The following is a 21,377-nucleotide window of genomic DNA, read 5'->3' as shown; positions in this document are numbered from 1 at the left end:
AAAACGTGGTCTCTAAATCTCGTAGAGCCACGCTCATGTCCAATAGAGACCACGCTCTGAGGCGATACGAAACACGATAATTACGCGCCTGTAACATTGGCAACGCATGGGCATTTAAATGGCTAGTAACAGCCGTACTGAATTAGAGGGAGGTGTAATGGGCTTGTTTGTACTAATCAACACTACATTACTTGCTTACAAGCAGCTGTCGAGGCACAACAACAGCAACAATGAGTTGTAGTCCACTCGCTGAGTCCAGTACTTCGATACATAGCAAGCGCCTGTAACATTGGAAACGCATGGGCGTTTAAACGGGTAGCAACAGCCACGCTGAGGTCCCGCCATGTCGGGAGGTGTAGAGGGCTTGTTTCTAGTAATTAGCCATACATTTCCTATTTACAAGTAGCTGTCAACTCAAGGTACAATAACGAGTTGTAGTCTAAATAAGTTAGACGTCAAGAACCACTGGGTTCTACGGGATTTAGAAAACCCTCAGGCCCTTAGTAGCGCCCTCGCTGCGCTCAGGCGCTACAGCCCAGGGCCTTCGAGTTTTCTAAATCCCGTAGAACCCTGGTTCTTGACGTCTAACTATTATATATAATCTATCAGGCTTCAATGCTTAAACCATAGATAATAGAGTAAAGGGATAGGAAACGCACGCGATTTCCGGTTTGATTTCCGTTACGCGTGACTTGATAGGACAAGAGTTTTGTGCCCAAGCATGAGAAATAGTGTTCTAAGCAGCGTAAATAGTAATCCAACAGACTACAGCAAGTATTTAGGCCTATGTGAGAGATTTCGGCGAGAGAATTCAGACCGTAGATTTTATAACAAAGCGTATCGCATTAACCGTGGTTGTTACACGCTGTCACACTTTCGCTCATGGTACCTTCATGCCTCGTCCATACCGCTTCTTTTATAGCCGGTTCCACTTTCGAATCTTGTCGTAAGCTAGGCGTGTCACCAACACAGTCTTTTACCGTTGCGTTGTACTGCAAGGTGGTTTAAACTTTTGGTTAAAAATGGAAGATACTTAGTCGTTTCTTCAAGCAACAGTTCCTGTTTTGCTCCGATATTTCCTCTGGTTCCCTCTGTTAACTGGTAAGGAATAGGTTTATCACAGTTAAAAGGATAGAATATATTTACTAAGAAAATAAAGTGGTTTAAAGTAATTTTTGGGCCGTTTTTTTCACTTTCAATCTCCTTTAATTTTGCGTATAACTTCCTTGAGGGTTGGTACCATTCTATTTCCCTCGATTACTTACTTGAGTTCACTGTAGCGAAGTTTCACAGTCGTTGGTTACAAAATTCTGTCGTTACAACAATTTGTTTCTCTTTGATACAAGCGCAGCAAGCGTAACGAGTATGTTCGTGACGTAATACACGAAATTCCAATAGAAGTGTACGTATTTTGTGACGTCACGTTATTGCGTTTCCTATCCCTTTTAAGTACTCTATTATCTATGCTTAAACGTATTCAATAGCTATAACCAACATTCATAACAAGCTCACCTTGTCCTTTCTGTACTAAAATATTACTGTATTGCGGTTGGTACGAGCCTCTTAATAATAATCACACATTTATAACGGTCATAGCCACAAGGCCGGAGGAGCAGAGGAGACGGTCCGGTTGGTCAGGCCTGAGCCGGACCAATAATCTGGAGTTGAACCAACTAACTGACCAGCTCGAACTACATTACTCTCATGCAATCTTTGGACGACCACATCATAGATAAGTCACTAAGTCTAAGTCCTTGAAATTAGATTAGGTAATCCTAAGGCTGCAGCACATGTTGCTGCAGACCTTCAGTACTGGTCGCTTTAAAGCATTAATACAATACAATAGATATTAGAGTACAATATCTATGATCACATCTACATGCAGCTACGTACATTTTACAGATGTAATTGAAAAGCATGCCACGAGTAGTTACCTAGTTTCTCAGCCTAACTAAAGCAGAACTACACGTATAGTACCTCCAATTACCTTACAGTACAGCATAGCATTCGTATCGTTTTGTACAGAAATGATTGTGGGTTCTACGTACAGTATCACGTGTGCTGACAGTTGGCATTTATCACGTGTAAGGCAGGTGCCTTCTTTGATTCTAAACCAGCACACTTATATCACAATTCATTCTTCATAAAATAATCATTAGCATTTTCCTTGGCTTGTCTCTCTTGGCTCCTTTTACTGGGCGAAGGGCTGGCAGTGACAAACCATATGACTCATTCCGTGGCAAGAAGCTGTACACCCATACATTACATGGTGGCCATCTGGATGAGATGTTGAGTAGAAATCACTCCTCTTCAACTACCCACTCGTCCTGTCGAGATACTGAGCAAACTCTCAGTCTCACCCAGATCGCGCCATTTTCGAATACTGATTGGTCTCGTGACTGTCCACCAGTATATTTAATTTACTGTACGTGATGATCCGTTCACTTCATACAAACCCCAGTATAGTAGTATACTGTATTTTTGTAGCTGTGTAGCTTTTTATTGTAGCTGTGTAGCTTTTTATTGTAGCTGTGTGAATTATATCCTAGCTAAAGGGAGCCATGCTGCTGTGAAATTTTGGGGGAAAGTTGCAAGTTGCTAGCTAGTTTTACTTTAAAATTTAGCATTAATTTTAAATTTTAAGGCATTTTCAAGCCTTTAAATTGTAAAAATTCTGCAGCTCCTGGGGGTTGTACCCAGACCCCCCTTGAACTTCTAATTGCTAGCTATAACTAAATGAACCATACAGCAAGTTTCATGCTGTGTCCCCTGTATGTCAGGTCTACAATTATACATAGTATAGAAAGTCTGAAGAACAACAGATAGGCTTGAGCATATTTATATAGCTAGCTAGCAGTGGAATATCACTAAAATTGCATATCTGAGTGTCTAATTTTCAAAAATTTCCTGTGGAAGCGTGCCCCCAGACCCCCTTAGGATGCTCGTACTTCGCACACTGCGCAACAGCTCCTCTCTCATTGGCATGTATATAGTAGCAATTTCAACACTTTATAGTCAATGGCCTGACCAACTCAATTTTCCCTCCTCCGGCCCTGTGCAGGTAGGGCCAGGGGCGAGGCCAGGGGTAGGATCATGAGTACTCTCCTCAGTATGAACTCTTGGTGATATATAGCAGACCTCGTAGCAAGGACTGTTAATAATATTGCACACACACTACACCTTTATGTACGTTTACACTCGCTTGTCGAGTCCTGTACATTACATATAATTAAATTAAGGGAAAACGTCACTTTTAATTTTTGAGCATAAAATGAGCTGTACCGATGGGTCCATATCTCAAAATACACTCCATAGTAGGTAGGAAGAAAGTATGTGCAAAGTTTCATACTTTCTTCACAGAAGTGCACAATCTGCTCGTAGGATGCTAGACTATTAATTATACTGCTCTTCTATCAACAGCCTGCTCACCGGTATTTCCCAGTGTATTTCAATTGTAATTATAAAGTTCGGAATTATCGAAATCGAACAAAATAATTATTATTATTTCGAGAGGTGAGAGATCGAGGTGAAGTGTTACAAATGGCAGATGACACGCTAAACATACGTGAGCCGTACCTATTTAGCGCACGCAGTACTCTGTGTTTTAATACTAGTTCACGTTTCGGACACTCATTCAGCACTTGACAAAGTCGAGCAGCTAAAGGAATGGTTGAAAAAAAGAAATCAACGGTAAATTGTTTTGAATAGCTTTAAAATTAACTAGTATTGTTTATTAAGGGTGGATCTGGTTCTTCTCTCTGGCGACATAGCCAACATGCCAATGGATTTTGACTTGCCACTCGAAGATATTGACAAATACACTAAGGACATGGAGAAAATGATCAATAGTATAGCCAGTATTCAACCTAACATGTACTATATTCCTGGAAATGTGAGTAAACAGGCAGCCGTGCATGTTCTATCGTACGTTGCAGTAGTACTCTATTGTTAGGGATCATGAAAGTTAGGCTGTTGCTATTTGTACAGTCACGTATGAATAGCCCACATGCTATTAGTACGGTCATGTACTAATAGCTCACATGCTGTTCGTACGGTCACATACGAATAGCTATGAAATCACTGTGCGCTATTCTTATGGCGGTCCAAATGAATAGAAAAAAAAGGTATTTGTACGATGGTACGTATAAATAGCTTACGTGCTATTCATACGACGGTACATACTAATAGCTTATGTGCTATTTGTATGGTCACGTAACTAGGGTGTACACTGTACAAATTGCCAAAAAGCTACGTATTCATGGTAACGCTGGGTTAGCTGAAGGCCTCCTCCTCAGTGACAGAGATTGACATAGCTCATTCAAGCTCAGCTCATTATGCTGAAACTTAGCAGCTAGCTATTGCATGTGAATTTTGTACGTTAGCTCTATATGTATAGCTAGCTAGCAGTACTATTCCTGTAATTTGAATGCAACTACATACTCAGCACTGCATGGAGATTCTGGAGGGGTTGCATGCATGTACAGTGAAACTGCATGCTCACTATGTATGTGTTGTAGCCTCTGTAATATTACTGAGAGTAATAATAACAATAATAATCACAAAATCAATATTCAGCTAGCTAAAATGGAATTCAAAACAGTTATTACTTTAAAAGCCATAGTATGCTCATATTAATATTACATTGATGGTATATACAAAATGCCAAAACATGAAAGCTAACTAATGCATAAATAAGCAAATGTTCAGATAGTGCAACATCAAAATTAGTGTTTTTCACAGTCCTTTGCTGTAGTTACAAAACCCTCTACAAAACCACACCTCTCTTGATGCACTGATTTTCTTTGCTTGTTTACTGCATGTCACATTTAGTGATAGTACAAGTTTTCATTAATGTAGCAGGATGCTTATTCTGTAAACACATTTCTCTGAACCATTTGGTAATCCGTGCTTACATGTATATGTTCAAAGACCAACATTTTTGGAAAGGAAGCCATCTTGTCAGTTTCTAATACTAACTAGCGTAAAAAAATATTTTACAAATTAAAACATGGTAATAGAGATCGCTGAAAAAAATAAAGGAACAAGAGTCAAATAAGCCAGTATGTTAAGCCATAGATGTATGTGTTCCTAATGGATTGGAAATGCCCATATTATTTACTTAGTGATGTAATGAGCCATCCTCCTTTTGGTAAACTTTATGGCCTCGACAGGTGGAAGATTTTGCTGTTCTTATAACCAGCAAATTAGTGTTTGTTGTTTACAGCTGGGTTAGTTACCACCTAGACTAATTGGAGACTAGACTAATTGGAGACTAGACTGGGCAGGGACACGGGAGAGTAGTAAACAACAGCATAAGAAAATTCAGGTTCAAAGGTCAAATATGGTGTTTCAAAAATTTCCTGAAGAAACAGAAAATGCAGTGTTGTTTCTTTGCTGCTCTTTACACCACTTGTAGCAGGTAGAGTGTAGTAGGCTAGCTAGATATTTACTGCTTCCCACTGTTTCGATAAATTGCTAGAAAAGAGGTAATACTTTGTGCAATTGTTTTTCTCAAGCCAATGTATCACACGTTTCTTTGGTTGTGTAAATGTGGCAACGAGAAGTTAGCTAATGGTAGTGCTGCTGAAATATTAGCTGGTGCGTACCTGCCATTGTCACATGTCGCAAACAATATTTCTTCCAATGTCCACAGACACACTGTGTTCTTGTTCAGTACACAACGCAACACAATAAACAATGTAAAAGGAATGTCCACACCTTCAAACTGGCCTTCAAACAAGCGAGAGAAATCCAAACAGCCACTCAACAAATGTCCTGCACCGTAACTAGGGTAGGAAAATAATTTAACGGGTATTTCCTATCCATTAGGAATGCATACATTATCTATGGTTTTTTACTTTTTTTCAGCGATTTCTACTATATTGACTGACTGACTGAGTAATTGTCTGATGTCTTCAGACAAGCATAACTCAATAACGGCTAAGGCCATGGACTTGATTTTTTCTGTTCAACATCGCTTTAGCCGGACATGTGCCTTTTGGCATACCGCAAATATTTGGACTCAATGGATATGGGAGAAACTAAGGAAAAACAGTAGTACTCCATAAATCAGGGGCAGAGAAGTACTGACAATGCTTCTATATAAATGTAATTTGATTCCAAATAGAGGTCTCTGTGTGTTTAATTAACATGCTGGCTTGTTTGACTTTTGTTTCTTTACTTTTTTCAGTGACCTCTATTACCATGCTTTAATATTTAAAATTATTAAGCCAGGCGCGTGCCCACAGCTGGTCGAGGGTCGGCTGTGGGCGCGCCTGGTTTACTGAAATTGTTTTCGTAAAAGTGTGTGTGTGTGTGTACCTATCTACCTATGTTTGTCCATACGCACCCACGTGAGCAAAATCGTTAAATAATGGTAAAAGTAGCTTTTATGTAAGAAGTAATAGCGAAATGAAGTCTGCATTAAACTTCTGCACAGGTGAACTTAGCTCTGAGGTGGTTTCTTTTTGGCGGACTGAAATACGGGTGTGGTGACTTCCCTCAGACTGCCTTCCCCTTGAAACTTTCAGGCGTTTAGCAACTGAAAAACAACAGTGCAGGCCTCATACACTACCAGGAATAGCCTATCGCTTCCAGCTGAAAGGGGGTGTATCCCTTACGTACGCAAACGAAAATGAAGAGCAGCTTTGAGGCTTTGTCGAGAGAATTTGTGGGAATAACATGTTAGTCACACTATAAAACAGTTTAGAAGATACTTCTGTGCGTAATGTGTTGGTAAAAGCGGTTTGTTTAACAAACGCTTCCTTAGCAGTGCATAGCAACGTAATTGAACTAATTACAAAAAATTCATGAATTACAAAATACGAGAGTTAGCTAATAATATTATTTTACAACCCAAAACTACCCTATTGTAAAAATTAGTAATACATAGTTGGTTAATTCATAGTAGCATATCAGGGGCGGATCCAGAGTTTGGAAAGAGGGGGGCACCTTTCTGAAAAACAGTTGAAGACCAAAAAAACTTGCTGAAAACCAGTTGAAGACCAAAAAAAAAAAAAAAAAAAAGGTCACGACAATAATAGCTAGTTATCCTTACCAACTATATCACGTCTGTTATGTAAAATAAAATCCTATTTATAGCTTCATAGGTAAGCTACACTGCCTCATGAACATTGTGACTGCTTTATTAGAGTAATTGACTGCTCTATTAGAGTATCCCAATCTTGTATGTAATTTCTTAAAGGGGGGGGGGGGAGCATTTGCCCCAAATGCCCCATCCTGGATCTGCCATTGCATATACTGTCTATAGATAATTCCAGATGAGTTAACTAGCTGGATGGCGCCTGGTGTTTAGAAGTAGCACAACATCAACTTGTTTTTACACTAGTTTGTTTATTGTTATTGTTATTAGTGCTTTACAGTGACCAGCACCATTTACTGTTTATAATCCATTTATGGATAGCTAACATGATAATAAGATTTGATAATATTACACAGTACTATACATGCACGTCAAGTTAGTCATCATGTATAGTAGCTGTTAAGTATTCAGCCAGAGTTATCAAACACCAGTGTATTGTTTCATTGCTATTGAATGTACTTTGTACTATACAGTTTTGACATATCCAACTATATGTAGTGTATAGTGTAAGTGACTGATTATCGAACAAGGTTTATACTTTACTTCATAAATATCTCTGGGAAAGCAGTATCAACCTTGAATTTTCACCAGGAGATAGCACCTTTCTCGTAGAATATCTCACGTTAAAAGTTTGAGCAATAGTATCCGATTAGTGTCCGTGTTATGAGTGGATTTCTGCATTCCGTATAATACGAATTATGTACCTATTATCGAACGCCCATTAATTTCTGTTGATCAATTATCAAGTGTTTTGCACCTTTTCTACTCTGGTGACCTCAGTGCAACCTACACACTCTTAATTATTTTATGAACATGTTAACTGAAGTACCGTGATACTGACCTATATCTTGATACAAGCTTGCACTTGTGTGTTACAATGGCGAATTGTTTAGTGTTAAATGCATACAGTAAAGAATCAGCACATTACGAACAATAACACAGTCTTATCATCTTTTGTTTACATCAACCCCTTCTGTACAGTCTTCGTGGATACATCTTTCACTCGGGAAAATGATAAACAGTCGGCTAATTCTTCTGCCAAAGTCACACTCGAGTGAGTCCTTTCACAGCAATTCCTGTATTCTTTTTCTTCATTTCTTTGTCGGTAGTGATGAGTATCAAGACTGCTGTGATATCCACACATAAACTCTAAAGGATGGAAAGCTCATTAAGAATAGGCTATACTTGAAATTCTCCATATAAACACTTTACAAGTATGCAGAATAATATTGTAAACTTCTGAATATGTTATGTGATTTTAATGTTCGATAATAGGTTCGTTTCGATAATAGGTCACTTTCACTAGCATGCTGTGGTCAGCAATAGTATGGCTTCTGATTTGTGCAGCTACATGATCACAATAAGTCAAGCACCCAACTACACAACAACATTGTTGTTCTGGTATTAACTTAATATACTGTGATTAAATATAGGTAATGATATAAGGTTTCAAATGAACTTGTTAACATAAATAGATTGGATACTTATGAACACATATTAACACATTGGTTACCCTTGCAGAAACCAAGTCAGAAGATCAATGGCAAGGAACAATTTTGCTTGAAAACGGGTGGGTGTTATCATTGTAATATACATTTAAAAATAGGTCATGGACTTGAAGAAAGACATAGGAAGGAAAGTTATGCAGTTTTTATCCCCAAAAAGTACTCACATTTTTGCTCTATAGCCCTGTGGAAAAAAATAATACGATAGTGGGTTCATAATGGGATCACCCATGTTTTTGCAAAAACTGTAATAGAACATGCGCCAAAAAAAAAGCACCTTGGAAAGCATCCTCCAACTCAAAACAACCCTCTGGTGGTTATTTACAGCCATTAGTAAGTATCAAGTGAAAAAGAAACAGTATGTGTATTTGGGACACAACTGAAGTTTGCCGTTATGTTCATCATGAACAACGATAGTGGGTTCATAATAGGGGTCGCATATGTTTTTTTGCAAAAACTCTAATAGAATACACACCTAAAAACCAGTATCCTCCAACTCAAAACCACCCTCTGGTGGTTATTTGCAATAACTATTGGTCCACTAGTAAGTATCAAGTGAAAAGGAAACAATATGTGTATTTGTGACAATACTTAAATTTGCCGTTTTGTTCATAATTATTATCATGAATCACAATAGTTGGTTCATAATAGGGACCGTCCAAATTTTTTTGGTGAAAATCCTAATAGAACGCTCACCTAAAAGCCACCTTGAAAAGCATCAAAACAATCCTCTTGTAGTTCTTTGGAAGGAGTATAGGTCCACTAGTAAGCGTCAAGTGTATTTCAGACAAAACTGAAATTTGCCACTTTGTTCATATTCATGCTATTATTCATAATATTTTGTTTCACAGGTGTAACGAATTATACAAGGAGAATTCTGGGATAAAAAGTAGCACAGTTTGTTGACTGAGTTAGTGTGTGTGTCTGTGGAGGTATTTTGGCTTAATTTTCGAGCAAGAACGGTCCAAACCGGGCCCTTTTCTTCTTGCTCAGGTACCATTCCATATGAGAGGCCATACAATGACGTGCTTAAATGTCTTGAAGATGGATTTGCTTGCGTATTCAGCTTGTTATCCATTATATTAAAGTTTAGTATAACTCAGGAAGCTTATAAAAGTTTGTTTATAGATAGTTTTCCTACCATGATTGTATACGTGGGCAGGTAGTTGTGACACACTATGACATTACTTGAGTAAACCTTATGCATTGCGTGAAGTTGGCTAAAAAGACATAAGAATGTTCACTCATAGCTTCGATCTTACCGCTACATGCATGACCCTAGCATCTTCCTCTACACGAAGGAATCTTGTGGTTTATGAACTAATTACATGTGGTGTCACATGTCTGCAGTGGCTTGTGTAAGGTATCACACTTACAGCTGGTGACCACAGCTTGCTTTTGATGCATTAATAGCCAACTTAGAACTGATGATTCTGTAGTATCTGTTCTTAAATAGGATGATACTACTAGATTATTTACTTATCAGGATTCCATGTCTTGACAGTTAGCTACTTAGCTCAGTATACATAACATCTTGGTGTGTTTTCATTAGTTGTTATTCCTGGATTCCCATTTCCTTTAGAACCACAAATTTCCATTGCTATTTCCATCTTGAACATGGATTTTCAAATAATTTTATGACTGTGTTAGTGGGTTATTTTAGTGATTTCTTCAAGGTTTAGCCAATTAAAAAATGAATAATGACTGTCCACCCGCATCAGTTTAGGAAATGTTTGAAATGAGAATCTAGGAAACAACTTGGTTTGACCCTTATACTATTAATACTGAGGATGCCAGTGTAATGATGACGACTGAGAGTGCCAAGACTATAATTTTGCATGCACGTATCACGACAATAGCTATACATAGCTATAGGCATGTATGTGTGGTATCTGCCTTAGTGCTTTTTAGAAGTCAGGGTACTGTCTTTAGCTATGTAAGCCTATGTAACACAAATTACAAGAATAGTAAAATCTGTCACTCTGCATGGTTAATCTTTTGCTCTGATAAATCTCTATTGGCTATACCAAAATGTCTATCAAGTTAATCCATACTGGATTTAGAAAATGGTACATAAACTAGATGAATAAAAAATTGAAAATTTCAACTGCAGAATAGGGATCGCAAAAAAAAAGTCACAAAATAAGAAGAGATCACTGGGGTGGTAATGTAAACCACTAATCCCTATTTTGACTTAACTAAAAAAGCCACAAAACAAGGGATCGCTAGGGTCAGGGGCAGCTCCAGGGGGATTCTGAGGTTTCCGGAAACTGGTCACGTTCAGATCCAGATACTCTAATAGCTAGATCAGCCAATCACTCTAATAAAGTAGTCACAGTATTCAGAGCAGCAGTGTAGCAAGCTATGTAGCTATAAATAAGGATTATAAGTACATGTACTTTATCATTGATAGTTAGTGGAGGGCAGTTATTCTCAGCAGGTGATTACCTTTGTTTTTGGTTTTCACCAAAAATCTAGCTATGTTCTTGATCAGAAACTAGTCATCAAAAATCCTGGAGCCACCTATGGGGGTGGCAATGTGAACCACCAATCCCTATTTTGACTTAACTAATGTAGCAAAAATATTGCTGTGACAGAGTCAAAATAGGGATGTGTGGTTTACATTACCACCCCAGCGATCCCTTCTTGTTTCGTGGCTTTTTTTTAGTTTGCACACTACTGGAACTTTGCTCAAATGCAACCTTAGGGTACACTACATGGAAATCTTGAAACTTGATCAAGGATTCATACCAACTATGTTGTGTGAGCAATTATAAATCTGTACTTACCTGGTGATCATAGTGTAGTAGAAGGAGTGGATGTAAACACTGTTGTCAGCAAATAAATAAAAAATGCTTAACATTACAGTTTTGTATGCATGTATGCATATTAGTTAAAGTACCATAGATCACTTAATAACAAGGTGGGAGATTTGTAAAAAGTTTAGTAACAATATAATATCAGAATATATCTAGCAGATTGTGAAGGGTCATTTTGGGAGAAAAACACTTTTTTATGACTCAAATTCCACTAAATTTAATATTGTAGTTGTAAATAAAAGTGTTTCTACCTGTCCATAAAGTATGTAGCTGAATCTGAAAGTGTTTACTATTTAGCCACAAGAGTATATTATAGAATGAAAAGAATACAGAGTTTAGTGCTGTGATTTTCCCTTTGAGATGAATCAGGAATTTAGGGAGAGGGGCAAAACTCTACAGTATATGATACACTAGCTACAAATTAGTGTTGTTTTAGTATAGAAAAATATTTTAGTTTTGGTTTTGATTAGTTTAGTTGAGCTTACTTACTTTTCGTTTTAGTTATCTTGGAGACATTTAGTTTTAGTTTTAATTAGTTTACTATAAATGCTGAGATTTTAGTTATAGTTTTAGTTTTAGTATTGCTCTATTTTATTACAATACAAAGTACTGCTTGTTTTTTTATTAACACTTCAGTTTCCAAGTTCTGATTAGTGCATCTGTTTCTCTTTGTAGAGGTATATTCTCCTGTAGTAGAAAATACATGTTCCACTGGTGTACATGATGCTGCTATTGATAAAATATCCAGCTCCAATATAGCCAATTCTTTATATGATTCTTTTCGCTGTAACCAGTAAATAATAGGGTGTTAAAATGTTAGTTTATCAATTGGTCAGTACAACTCATTGATGTAGTTCCTTCTTCTTGTAGATGCTTCGTAAGGGCCTGACTAAAGACCTGTGTTTCTATGTCTAACTTATATAGACCACAGCTCATCATTGTACCTTCACAGCCGCTTGTGACATGCCGTTCATTAGTAGAAACAAGCCAAATACACCTCCCTGTAACTTGTAATAGCACTTGCTATTTAAATGCCAATGTTACGGGTGCATAATTGCTGTGTTTTGTATCGCCCCAGAGACAGGGATCAAGGCTGAAAACTGTAACAGCACTTCTTACACTTAGAAAATTGCTCTCTCTGCATGGTGAGTATAGTCTACTACTTCCTGTAAGCACACAATTACGATTTGTGACCCAATTTTGGAAAACCGTCGATATACGCACAACAGTACTTTTGTAATAAAACGCATTTAAAAACCATGGGTAAAAACGCAAGCTCCAGAAAAAAAAATTACACAAGTTTTTATCGCCTCGCTGGTGGGCGAATTAAGCCGCCAATGGATAAATCCTGGGAACCATCGTGTTTGCCTGTCCATAGGGAGTACAAAAATCTTTGTTTCATCTCCCTACATGAAAAGATTCCAAAGTTACAGACGTTTGTTTATATTGCGGTGACGAAAGAATTTACTGACGATCGTTTTCAGTGAATTTGCCTTCCTTCTCGAACAAACAAGCCTGCCTGAGGAAAAACTATACTTTGGTGCATGCACAAATTCATGGCGAACACAATGAGCCAAGATTCAATTCCGTACGTCGTTGTGTCAGCAAGTTATGATGGTTTATGTAAGCGCCTGTAGATTCTTTTCTCGATAGCTTCTGTACATATCTAATTATTTGCTCGTACGGCTGTCTAGTGCTGTATTTCCAAAGCTGCTTAACTTAGGAAGCTGAAACTTGGCTAGTCCATTCCTCTGTCCCTGTAGAAAACAAAGAATAATTAAAATGCCTTTTGAAAATTGTGCGGATATCGACAGTTTTCTAAAATTAGGTCACATTTGCTACGAGTGACCATACAAGCTCTCTCTCAGAGACATAACGAAGTGATAGTGCTGATACCAGAGATTATTCATTGCTATGAATAGCCCATCATTATTATATTACTTGTTTCCCATCACTCAATGGAATAAAAACTGATGCAGGTGGGAAGTGATTATTGATTATTAATTATATTGGCTCTAGTTAATTCAGTCTCTGACTGCTCTATTAGAGTATCTCGATCTTGGACTGTACACCCATACACCCTGTTGAACAAGAGTGAAAGGACTTCAAGTTCACCCTTCTGCTATGTTTATATGCACAGATAATACATTTACCTTAACACGTAGTCACTCTTTACCTCCTTCTATCATGAAACAGTGCATTCATGTGGTCTATAATCAAATAATTAAAATTTAGTGCAGCTACCTAAAAATTGATGCGGGCGGCAGTGATGGGAACAAGGAATGATGGCCATATAGTTTCTATAAACCATATTTCCTTTCCTAAAGTTGAGTGGTATAATTTAAACTATTTGTGAGAGCCATAATTGTCTGACCACATTGTGTAAACAACATGGCTTTGTGCTGCTGATAGCCCATGGTTTACAGTATCTGACTTAGTTGCTGTGAATGATGTGTGTGCATGTAGATTAGCTACTGTGTAGTCCACAAACTAACTGTATATGATGTAGTATGTCACCAAGAGTTCATAATCTGATATTATGAACTCTTGATGTCACATATTGTTTGTGGGAAGCCATATTCCCATAACATAGATTTCACTATGGTATACCCAGTGGATACAATGCAACATACTCTTCACAAACTACACTCTTAACAAACTCCCTGAATTAATAATAGAAAAAACCTCCATAATAAGGAGAAAAATTTGGTCCCAACAAGTCTGTTTATTACATTATTATCCTCTGAAAGAGGAAAACCTCAACAATACAGCAAAAAGTGGCCAAAAATTATCGGTCCCAAAATGTCTGTAATAGAGAGGTTCCACTATATATTACTTTTCTGACATTATATCTGCTGTGCACCATAATTATTCTCAGTATAACAATTGTAGTCCATGCATCCCTGGAAAATCTGCATATGATTCTTTACGTGTATGGTCTTGGCTGAAATGACAAATACACAAACACTGCATGTTCAACTTATAATTGTATCTTTGTCAGAGTTCCATGTCAGCTAGCTCAGTATCATACCATCTGGGGAGTATTCATGATTACTGCATGAAGATACTACAATGACCAAGTGTCCTGATGCATGTAGCAAGACAACAGCTGCTCAATATTAGAAATGTGTATCGTGTACATGTATAGTCTTGTCCATAGCCAAGAGCAGTCATGTAAATACTCTAATAATGTAGTCAAGAGTGTCTGTTAACAACAAAAGCTCACACTGAACATGACAGCCAATAATGTAAATTACTATACGTATCTGTAACAATTATCATTATACCAATAAAACAAATCCATTACTGGATTAACAAAAAGTACACAAACTAGATGAATAAAAAATTGAAAATTTTAAAAGGGGAATAGGGATCGCTGAAAAAAGCCATGAAACTAGAAGGGATTGCTGGGGTGATAATGTAAACCACAAATTCCTATTTTGACTCATCTCAAAATGACAGAGCATGTAGCCTAAAATTTATGACACAGAGTCAAAATAGGGATTTGTGGTTTACATTACCACCCAGCGATCCCTTCTTGTTTCATGGCTTTTTTCAACAATCCCCATGGCTTTTTTCAGCAATCCCTATTCCCCTTTTAAAATTTTCAGTTTTTTATTCATCTATAATAACTTGAGGTTAAGGGAGATGTGCAAATTGCCACAGTATGATTTGATAGGAATGTAGCTCAACTTTTTAGTGATCCTCCCTATACTGGTGCCTTCATCGTCCTATGAAGACCAAACCAAAGCATGTATTGATTTGCTACAACAAAGCTCAAGTTGTCCAATCATGGCATATAATTTTGCTAAAACTTCGCGTTGATATGTGCTTTTCATGCCAAGATGCTATGAGCTAAAAGTTGAGATTTAACAAGGTGTGCACCAAAAGGTACTGTTAAAAATAATAAAAAATGTGCCACTACATGGATTCGAACCCACGATCTCCTACGTGCCAGACAGGTGTTCTACTACTTGGACAGTTTGTGCTGTGGTTTTCAAAGGAATGTTGCTCAAGTTATCACTACACCTTCACCTTCTGCATGCTGCAGAGAATGAATGGAAGCATGCATGAACTTGTGATAATAATCTTAGAGTAGCCGGATGATGAGTGCTTCTGATCAGCACAGATTGTATCGATTCTCGCCAAGTTTGGTGAGTAAGCGGAGTGACGGTCAGATGGCTTTTTTCAGCTTTACATACAGTGTATATAGATTTCTCCTAAAGGTATTCCTGCTATTTTTGTATACTACCTCACTTTCTCATTAATACTCCAGTCATTTCCTAGGTTTTGTTGATAATATTTTCTTTAATGACACTTAAAGGACAATCGTTAATTTTATTATGTTTGTGTAAGATCTGTAAATAATTTAAGGTTATGCTGCAAAGTTGAGATAGGTCATATGATAGTTGATATAATATTTAACATAAGCACTAGTATAAGTTACTAGCTACATAGAATGCCTAACCACTCATACCAGCTAATTAAGCTAAGCGACTGAACAAATGATTTCTAACCAGTGGAAGAACCAGTCAAACCAGTACTTGTAAATTAAATTTAGCAGTTACGCAAGCTGGGAGGTGTTGTTGTTGTTGAAGTATGTTACTTAGCGTATATGTTAAAGCATTGCCTTACTCATGCTATATGAAAAATAAAACACGAGGTGCGCAACCGAAATGCTAATAAAGCACAAGGCAAAACCTCATACTTTATTGGCATCTTGGCCGCACACCTCGTGCTTTATTTTTCATAATAAGCAAGGCAATGCTTTAAATAATTTATGGAACTTTCTAGTGGTGTAGCTTCACCATACACTAGGACTTGTAATCAACACGCGTTGCAAGAATAATTTGCAGCCTGAAATCATACAAACTGGTTTAACAAAGTAACTCACGCATACTTTGGCATGGTAGACATTCATCACGTATTTTGGCATGTTTTGGTCACATCCCACAATCGATTCTATTGTGACACATGGTGAAGTATTTCTGTGATATCTCCAGGACTTGTCCGTTTACATGAACCTTCTCCCACCCATCATCAAAGCATTTAAGTAAAAGCAATCCAGTGGTAGCACCTGTGTTTGCTGAGGGTGATTGACCACTCAACATGGCACAGGCTTGGGTGATTAGTTGTACTGGTGTGAGTGCCATGGGCTATTAGCCTGCACTAGAAACTGTGCTTTATTGCCCACAAAGAGTGTTTTATTGCACCGCAAAGAGTGCTTTAATTTTACAATAAAGCACCCTTTGGGCAAGTGTACTTCATGAAATTTAAAGTACACTTTTTCCTCAAGTAGACTATTTGAAATTTAAAGTACACATTTTCCTTTGATCTCACCTACGCAGAACTCTATAAAGACAATGGTCCTAGAACAATGGCTTGGTGTGAAAAGTATTCATGTAGACCAACACAATTTTCTACAGAGATGTGCATTTTAACAATGCTGCGCCACTGTGGATGGATGTATGTTGAAATAAATAAAGTGCAATACAATAAAGAGTTTTTGCAAAGACAATGACATCTACATACCTCAACATAGTTGTTTTAGTACATTTAGTGCCACTGGCACTAAATCTTCCCTACATTACTGTAGGAAAGATTTAATGCCACTTCCACTAAATCTTCCCTACAGTAATGTAGGAGAGATTTAATTCTTAGACACTAAATCTTTCCTACAGTAATGTAGGGAAAATTTAATGTTTGTGGCACTAAATCTTTCTTACATAATGTAGGAAAAATTTTCATTTAGTAACATTTTATCCTACCCCCAATCAATCCAGCTACCACAAAAAATACGGGCACCCCAACTATCAATTACTGACTTGAAAGTGGTGAAGTGGCCACTTTCAGCCCATTACACAGTGTTACAAATGAAGACACCTCTGTAATCAATCCAGTGACCACAGAAAATACGGATGATTCTTGTTTACAAACGGAAAGCCATGCGTTGTGCTACCACGAATTGACACCTTGGTCTGTCAGCAAAAAGAAATGGAGGACAAAGGTAAGTCCATGATGCATGCATTTTACATACTGTGGTATGTCAAAGGCCACATCTATGGACGAAGCGACGTCGAACAGTAAACTAATCAAGCCCGTAACCTTAGCTGTCATTGAGTTATGCTTGTCTGAAGGCATCAGGCAGGCAGGTAGGCAGTTATAATTAGTCAGTCAGAAATTCCATTGAATGATTTTTTTTTTTTAATTTGTAGCTACCTATCTGAAGCATATTTAGGGTCAAACTGAAGGCACTTTTGGGCTTGGTTATACCTAACCAATACTGGCAAGGCACCAGGATGGTATTGTGAAGCTGGTTTTTGGGTGATATTTTTGGCCAGTAAAATCCTAACCTCCATGATCCCTAACATACAGCACTACTGTACTGTATGATGAAACTAAACTTCTTGTACCTGTATTGATTGCTATTGCAATTTGAAACATTGAAAGTGTTACAGTGGTGGTAAGAAACTGGTAAAGAGGGTAACTTTGCTCCTGCCTAAGCCAAGTGCATAAATTGGCACAACTACCTTATATTGAGGCTTCAGAGCTCAAACTCCAAAGACAGTGTTAGCTGATTAACAACAGAGCTAGAAGCGTTCAATTTATGAAATCGGGTTGCTTGTTCATCCTAAACCTTATACTTGTTGTGTTTCACCTTAGGATATAGTCACAATCATAACAATCATGGAATTATTTTATGCTTATATATAGGAATAATCTTGATTCTGTTTTTATCAAAATTGATAATAAATATCCTTGCATGGTTGAATTCTCTAGCTATTTTGACTATGCCTTTTGTCTTACAGCATGATCCCATTTCATCTTTTACTAAAGAGACCTGCCTTCTCCCAGTAGCGACTCCTACAACATTGCCTTACAATGTGGATAAGAAATTTGTCTATATTGCACCATCTTTATGTGTTGCTGGCTTTGGTGGTTCTTTACCAGCTTTCTTAAGGAATGGCGATAAGTTTTGGAATAGTAAGTACAGTAGTGATGTGAGATAGCCATACATTACTTCACAAATATACAGGCTTTCCATACAAGACAGTGGAAGAATATGATGATGCTTTGAAGGGAGTTACTGATGGTCTCTTTAATCAGGGTAGTGTTTTACAACCAGATGACGTGTTAATCTTTATGACTCACTCTGGCCCTAACGACTCAGGTAAGTGTATACATATGTCTGTGATACAAGTGTGTGAGAGAGTGCAGTATGAGTGTCATACATTGTACATGCATGCACGTGTGCATGTTCTTGTGTGTATAGGGTGAGTGTAGTACTGTAGTGTGGTGTAGTGTGGGGGTTCACCACTATTGATGATATACATTAAGGTTGCATATATTTCACATTTCATTCCTGTCTCCATTGCTTTTACAGGGTATATTTTGAAATAAGCTGTGTGTTTATCCATCTGTCTGTCTGTATTCTTTCTTCATGATGCCGCTAACTCACCAGTTGAGAATGAACTACTAAAGTGCAGCATAGTGTTGCTTTCCTTCATAGTGAAGTAAGCACTAAAATTTCTTTTGCTCCCTCTTTAGTCCTCTACGTCCCTTATCACTGTCTTCTAATCTATAATTGATTAATTATTATGTATCAAGACACATGGTAGTGTGTCGTGCGGCCAAAGAAGTCAGCGCGCCACAGCGTGAGTATATTATCGGGAAGAAAGAAAACGCAATTTTCACACCTTTGTAGCTTCGTGATCCTTATCTAATTGAAACCAAACTTGCTACACAAGTGCCGGCTAGGTAGGGGAGTCCACATTCCAAATTTGAAGAAAATCACTCCAGCCTTTTCTGAGATACGAGTGGTCACCAAAGTTTGGGTTTTTTCTTCATTTTTTTCTTCTACTTCTTTTCACACACTTTACAAAATCTGCCATAAAATACAAACGCGTACTCCAACCAAGCTGAAATTTGGTGTACTTAAAGGACTCGTTAAGGCGAACCTCAGTACCAAGTTTGGTAGGAATCCGATAAACATTCACGGAGTGCTGACCGATTATTTGCGTAAAATAAGATTGAAGGTCTGTCACGCCCACTGGGTAAAGCCCTTGAAGAAATGAGCTGAAAATTGCTATTTAGATGGAATAACTATCGTAAGAGTGCCTTTTTTGTGGTTTCAAAGGAATCCAGATAAAGTCCATCGAGATATGACACAAAACCCAACCTGTGTCACAATTACGCAATCGATTTTTATGAATAAAAAAAAAACTATTAGCTTTCACACCTACCAGGCAAACCACTTAGAGCAATGAGCTGAAAATCAGTGTGTAGCTGGAATAATCATCATAGAAAGTCCTTGCAGTAGTACAGAAGAATTGGATTCCAAACCACTGAGTTATGATTTGAAAGCCAATTATGTGTAGCAAATGCGAGATTGAGATACTCTAATAGAACAGTCACCCTAATAGAACATTCAGCTACGTTTATAACTTACTCCATTATAGAATTATATTACATTGCAAGTTATTCTTTAGAGAGTTACGCTAATCTTATAGACAATTCAGCTACAAGCAAGCCACCCTGTAGAGAGTTCAGCTACAAACAGATCACCCTGTAGAGAGTTAAGCTAGAAACATGTTGCCCTATAGGGAGATCAGCTACAAAGAAAACATCCTGTAGAGAGTTCAGCTACAAACAAGTTACCCTATAGAGTGATCAGCTAGAAACAAATCATCTTGTAGAGAGTTCAGCTACAAACAAATCACCCTGTAGAGAATTCAACTACAAAAGCAGCCAAGCTGTAAAAAAAGAGTGTGGCCCCCCAAAAGGCTATGTTGAAAAAAGATGCGAAATCCAAGGTGGCGGTCAAGAAATGGCTGTGATGGTAGGTTAATGGTAAAAAATATTAATAACGACAATTCAGGTGAATTTTGTGCCACATGGTCTTGGCACCAAATTCACCTGAATTGTCGCTATTAAAATTTTTACCATTAACCTACCATCACAGCCATTTCTTGGCCCCCACCTTGGATTTCACATCTTTTTTCACCATGGCTTTTTGGGGGCCACACTCTTTTTTTACAGTTTGGCTTTTTTGGATTAGATATCTATTACTAAAATTTTATTTCCATTTATGTCCACTGTATACTTTGACAGGTACCACCCTTGAAACTAGAGATGTCACATCACCTGTTATTTCTGGAAGTGATAAGCTGTTGTATGCTCTGAAAAGTCCAAAAGCTGTAAGTTCAGAAATATTTAAAGTAGTAAGGTTTACTGTGTGACCAATGCAGCAACAACACTGTATTCTAAACATTCATGGACACACCCATGCCAGCTGTGGCAAGACAATGATAGGAAACATTACTGTGTCAAATCCAGGGAGCTTAAAGGAAAATGGAAGATTTGCAATTTATGAATTATACAAAGATCCTTGGAAATTGTCTGCCACAAGTTACCATACGCTACCTTTGAAGTAACATTTTATTTATCTGTTCATTATTATTTACATACTTCATCTTTAGACTGTAGAAGCAACCTTGTAAATTTATTAATTATTTAAAGTCTGTTCTGCTGATTTGCTAAAAACATTTTTTATGTCAAAATTTGTGCTTATCTGTTAGTATGGTGCTGATGGCAAAACATGGAGCATTTGGAGCTAATTCTCCCCCTGCTTTCATTTTCAAGTTGTAGTTGAGAAGTTATATTTATCAAATGTAGAGGTTACACTGAACTGATCCCCCAATTGAGATCCTCTAGTAATGCAGTCTATACAATACAGTGAATTGCTATACTCAGCAAACAACCAGATATCACATATAGTGTACATTTAGATGTACATTTACATTATCTACCTAGTTAGAGAACTTTCACCCTGACTACCTACTTAGTTTCTGTTATTTATCTATTGAGATAGTCACTCAGTGATAACCACCAAACAAGACACCAGATTTTGCCAGAGGCAAATGAAGATGGTGCTAAATAAAACAGATGGAC

The 21,377-nt window shown here is 37.6% G+C and overlaps 1 protein-coding gene across 1 annotated transcript; it reads left to right on the top strand.

Annotated features, from left to right (window-relative positions):
- The first annotated feature begins 3,468 nt into the window (after positions 1-3,468).
- On the top strand, positions 3,469-20,986 carry LOC136241614 (uncharacterized). The gene is made up of 7 exons (XM_066032854.1): positions 3,469-3,565; positions 3,615-3,690; positions 3,739-3,892; positions 18,236-18,410; positions 18,463-18,597; positions 20,538-20,623; positions 20,675-20,986. Exons 1-7 carry the CDS (start codon positions 3,541-3,543, stop codon positions 20,858-20,860), a joined length of 837 nt encoding a protein of 278 aa, XP_065888926.1. The 5' UTR covers positions 3,469-3,540; the 3' UTR covers positions 20,861-20,986.
- Positions 20,987-21,377: the final 391 nt, after the last annotated feature.

The sequence above is a fragment of the Dysidea avara genome, chromosome 12 (genome assembly GCF_963678975.1).
Source record: "Dysidea avara chromosome 12, odDysAvar1.4, whole genome shotgun sequence".
Taxonomy (NCBI): Eukaryota; Metazoa; Porifera; class Demospongiae; order Dictyoceratida; family Dysideidae; genus Dysidea; species Dysidea avara.
Note: the sequence above shows the minus strand (reverse complement) of the source record. Positions and strands in the feature narration are given on the sequence as shown.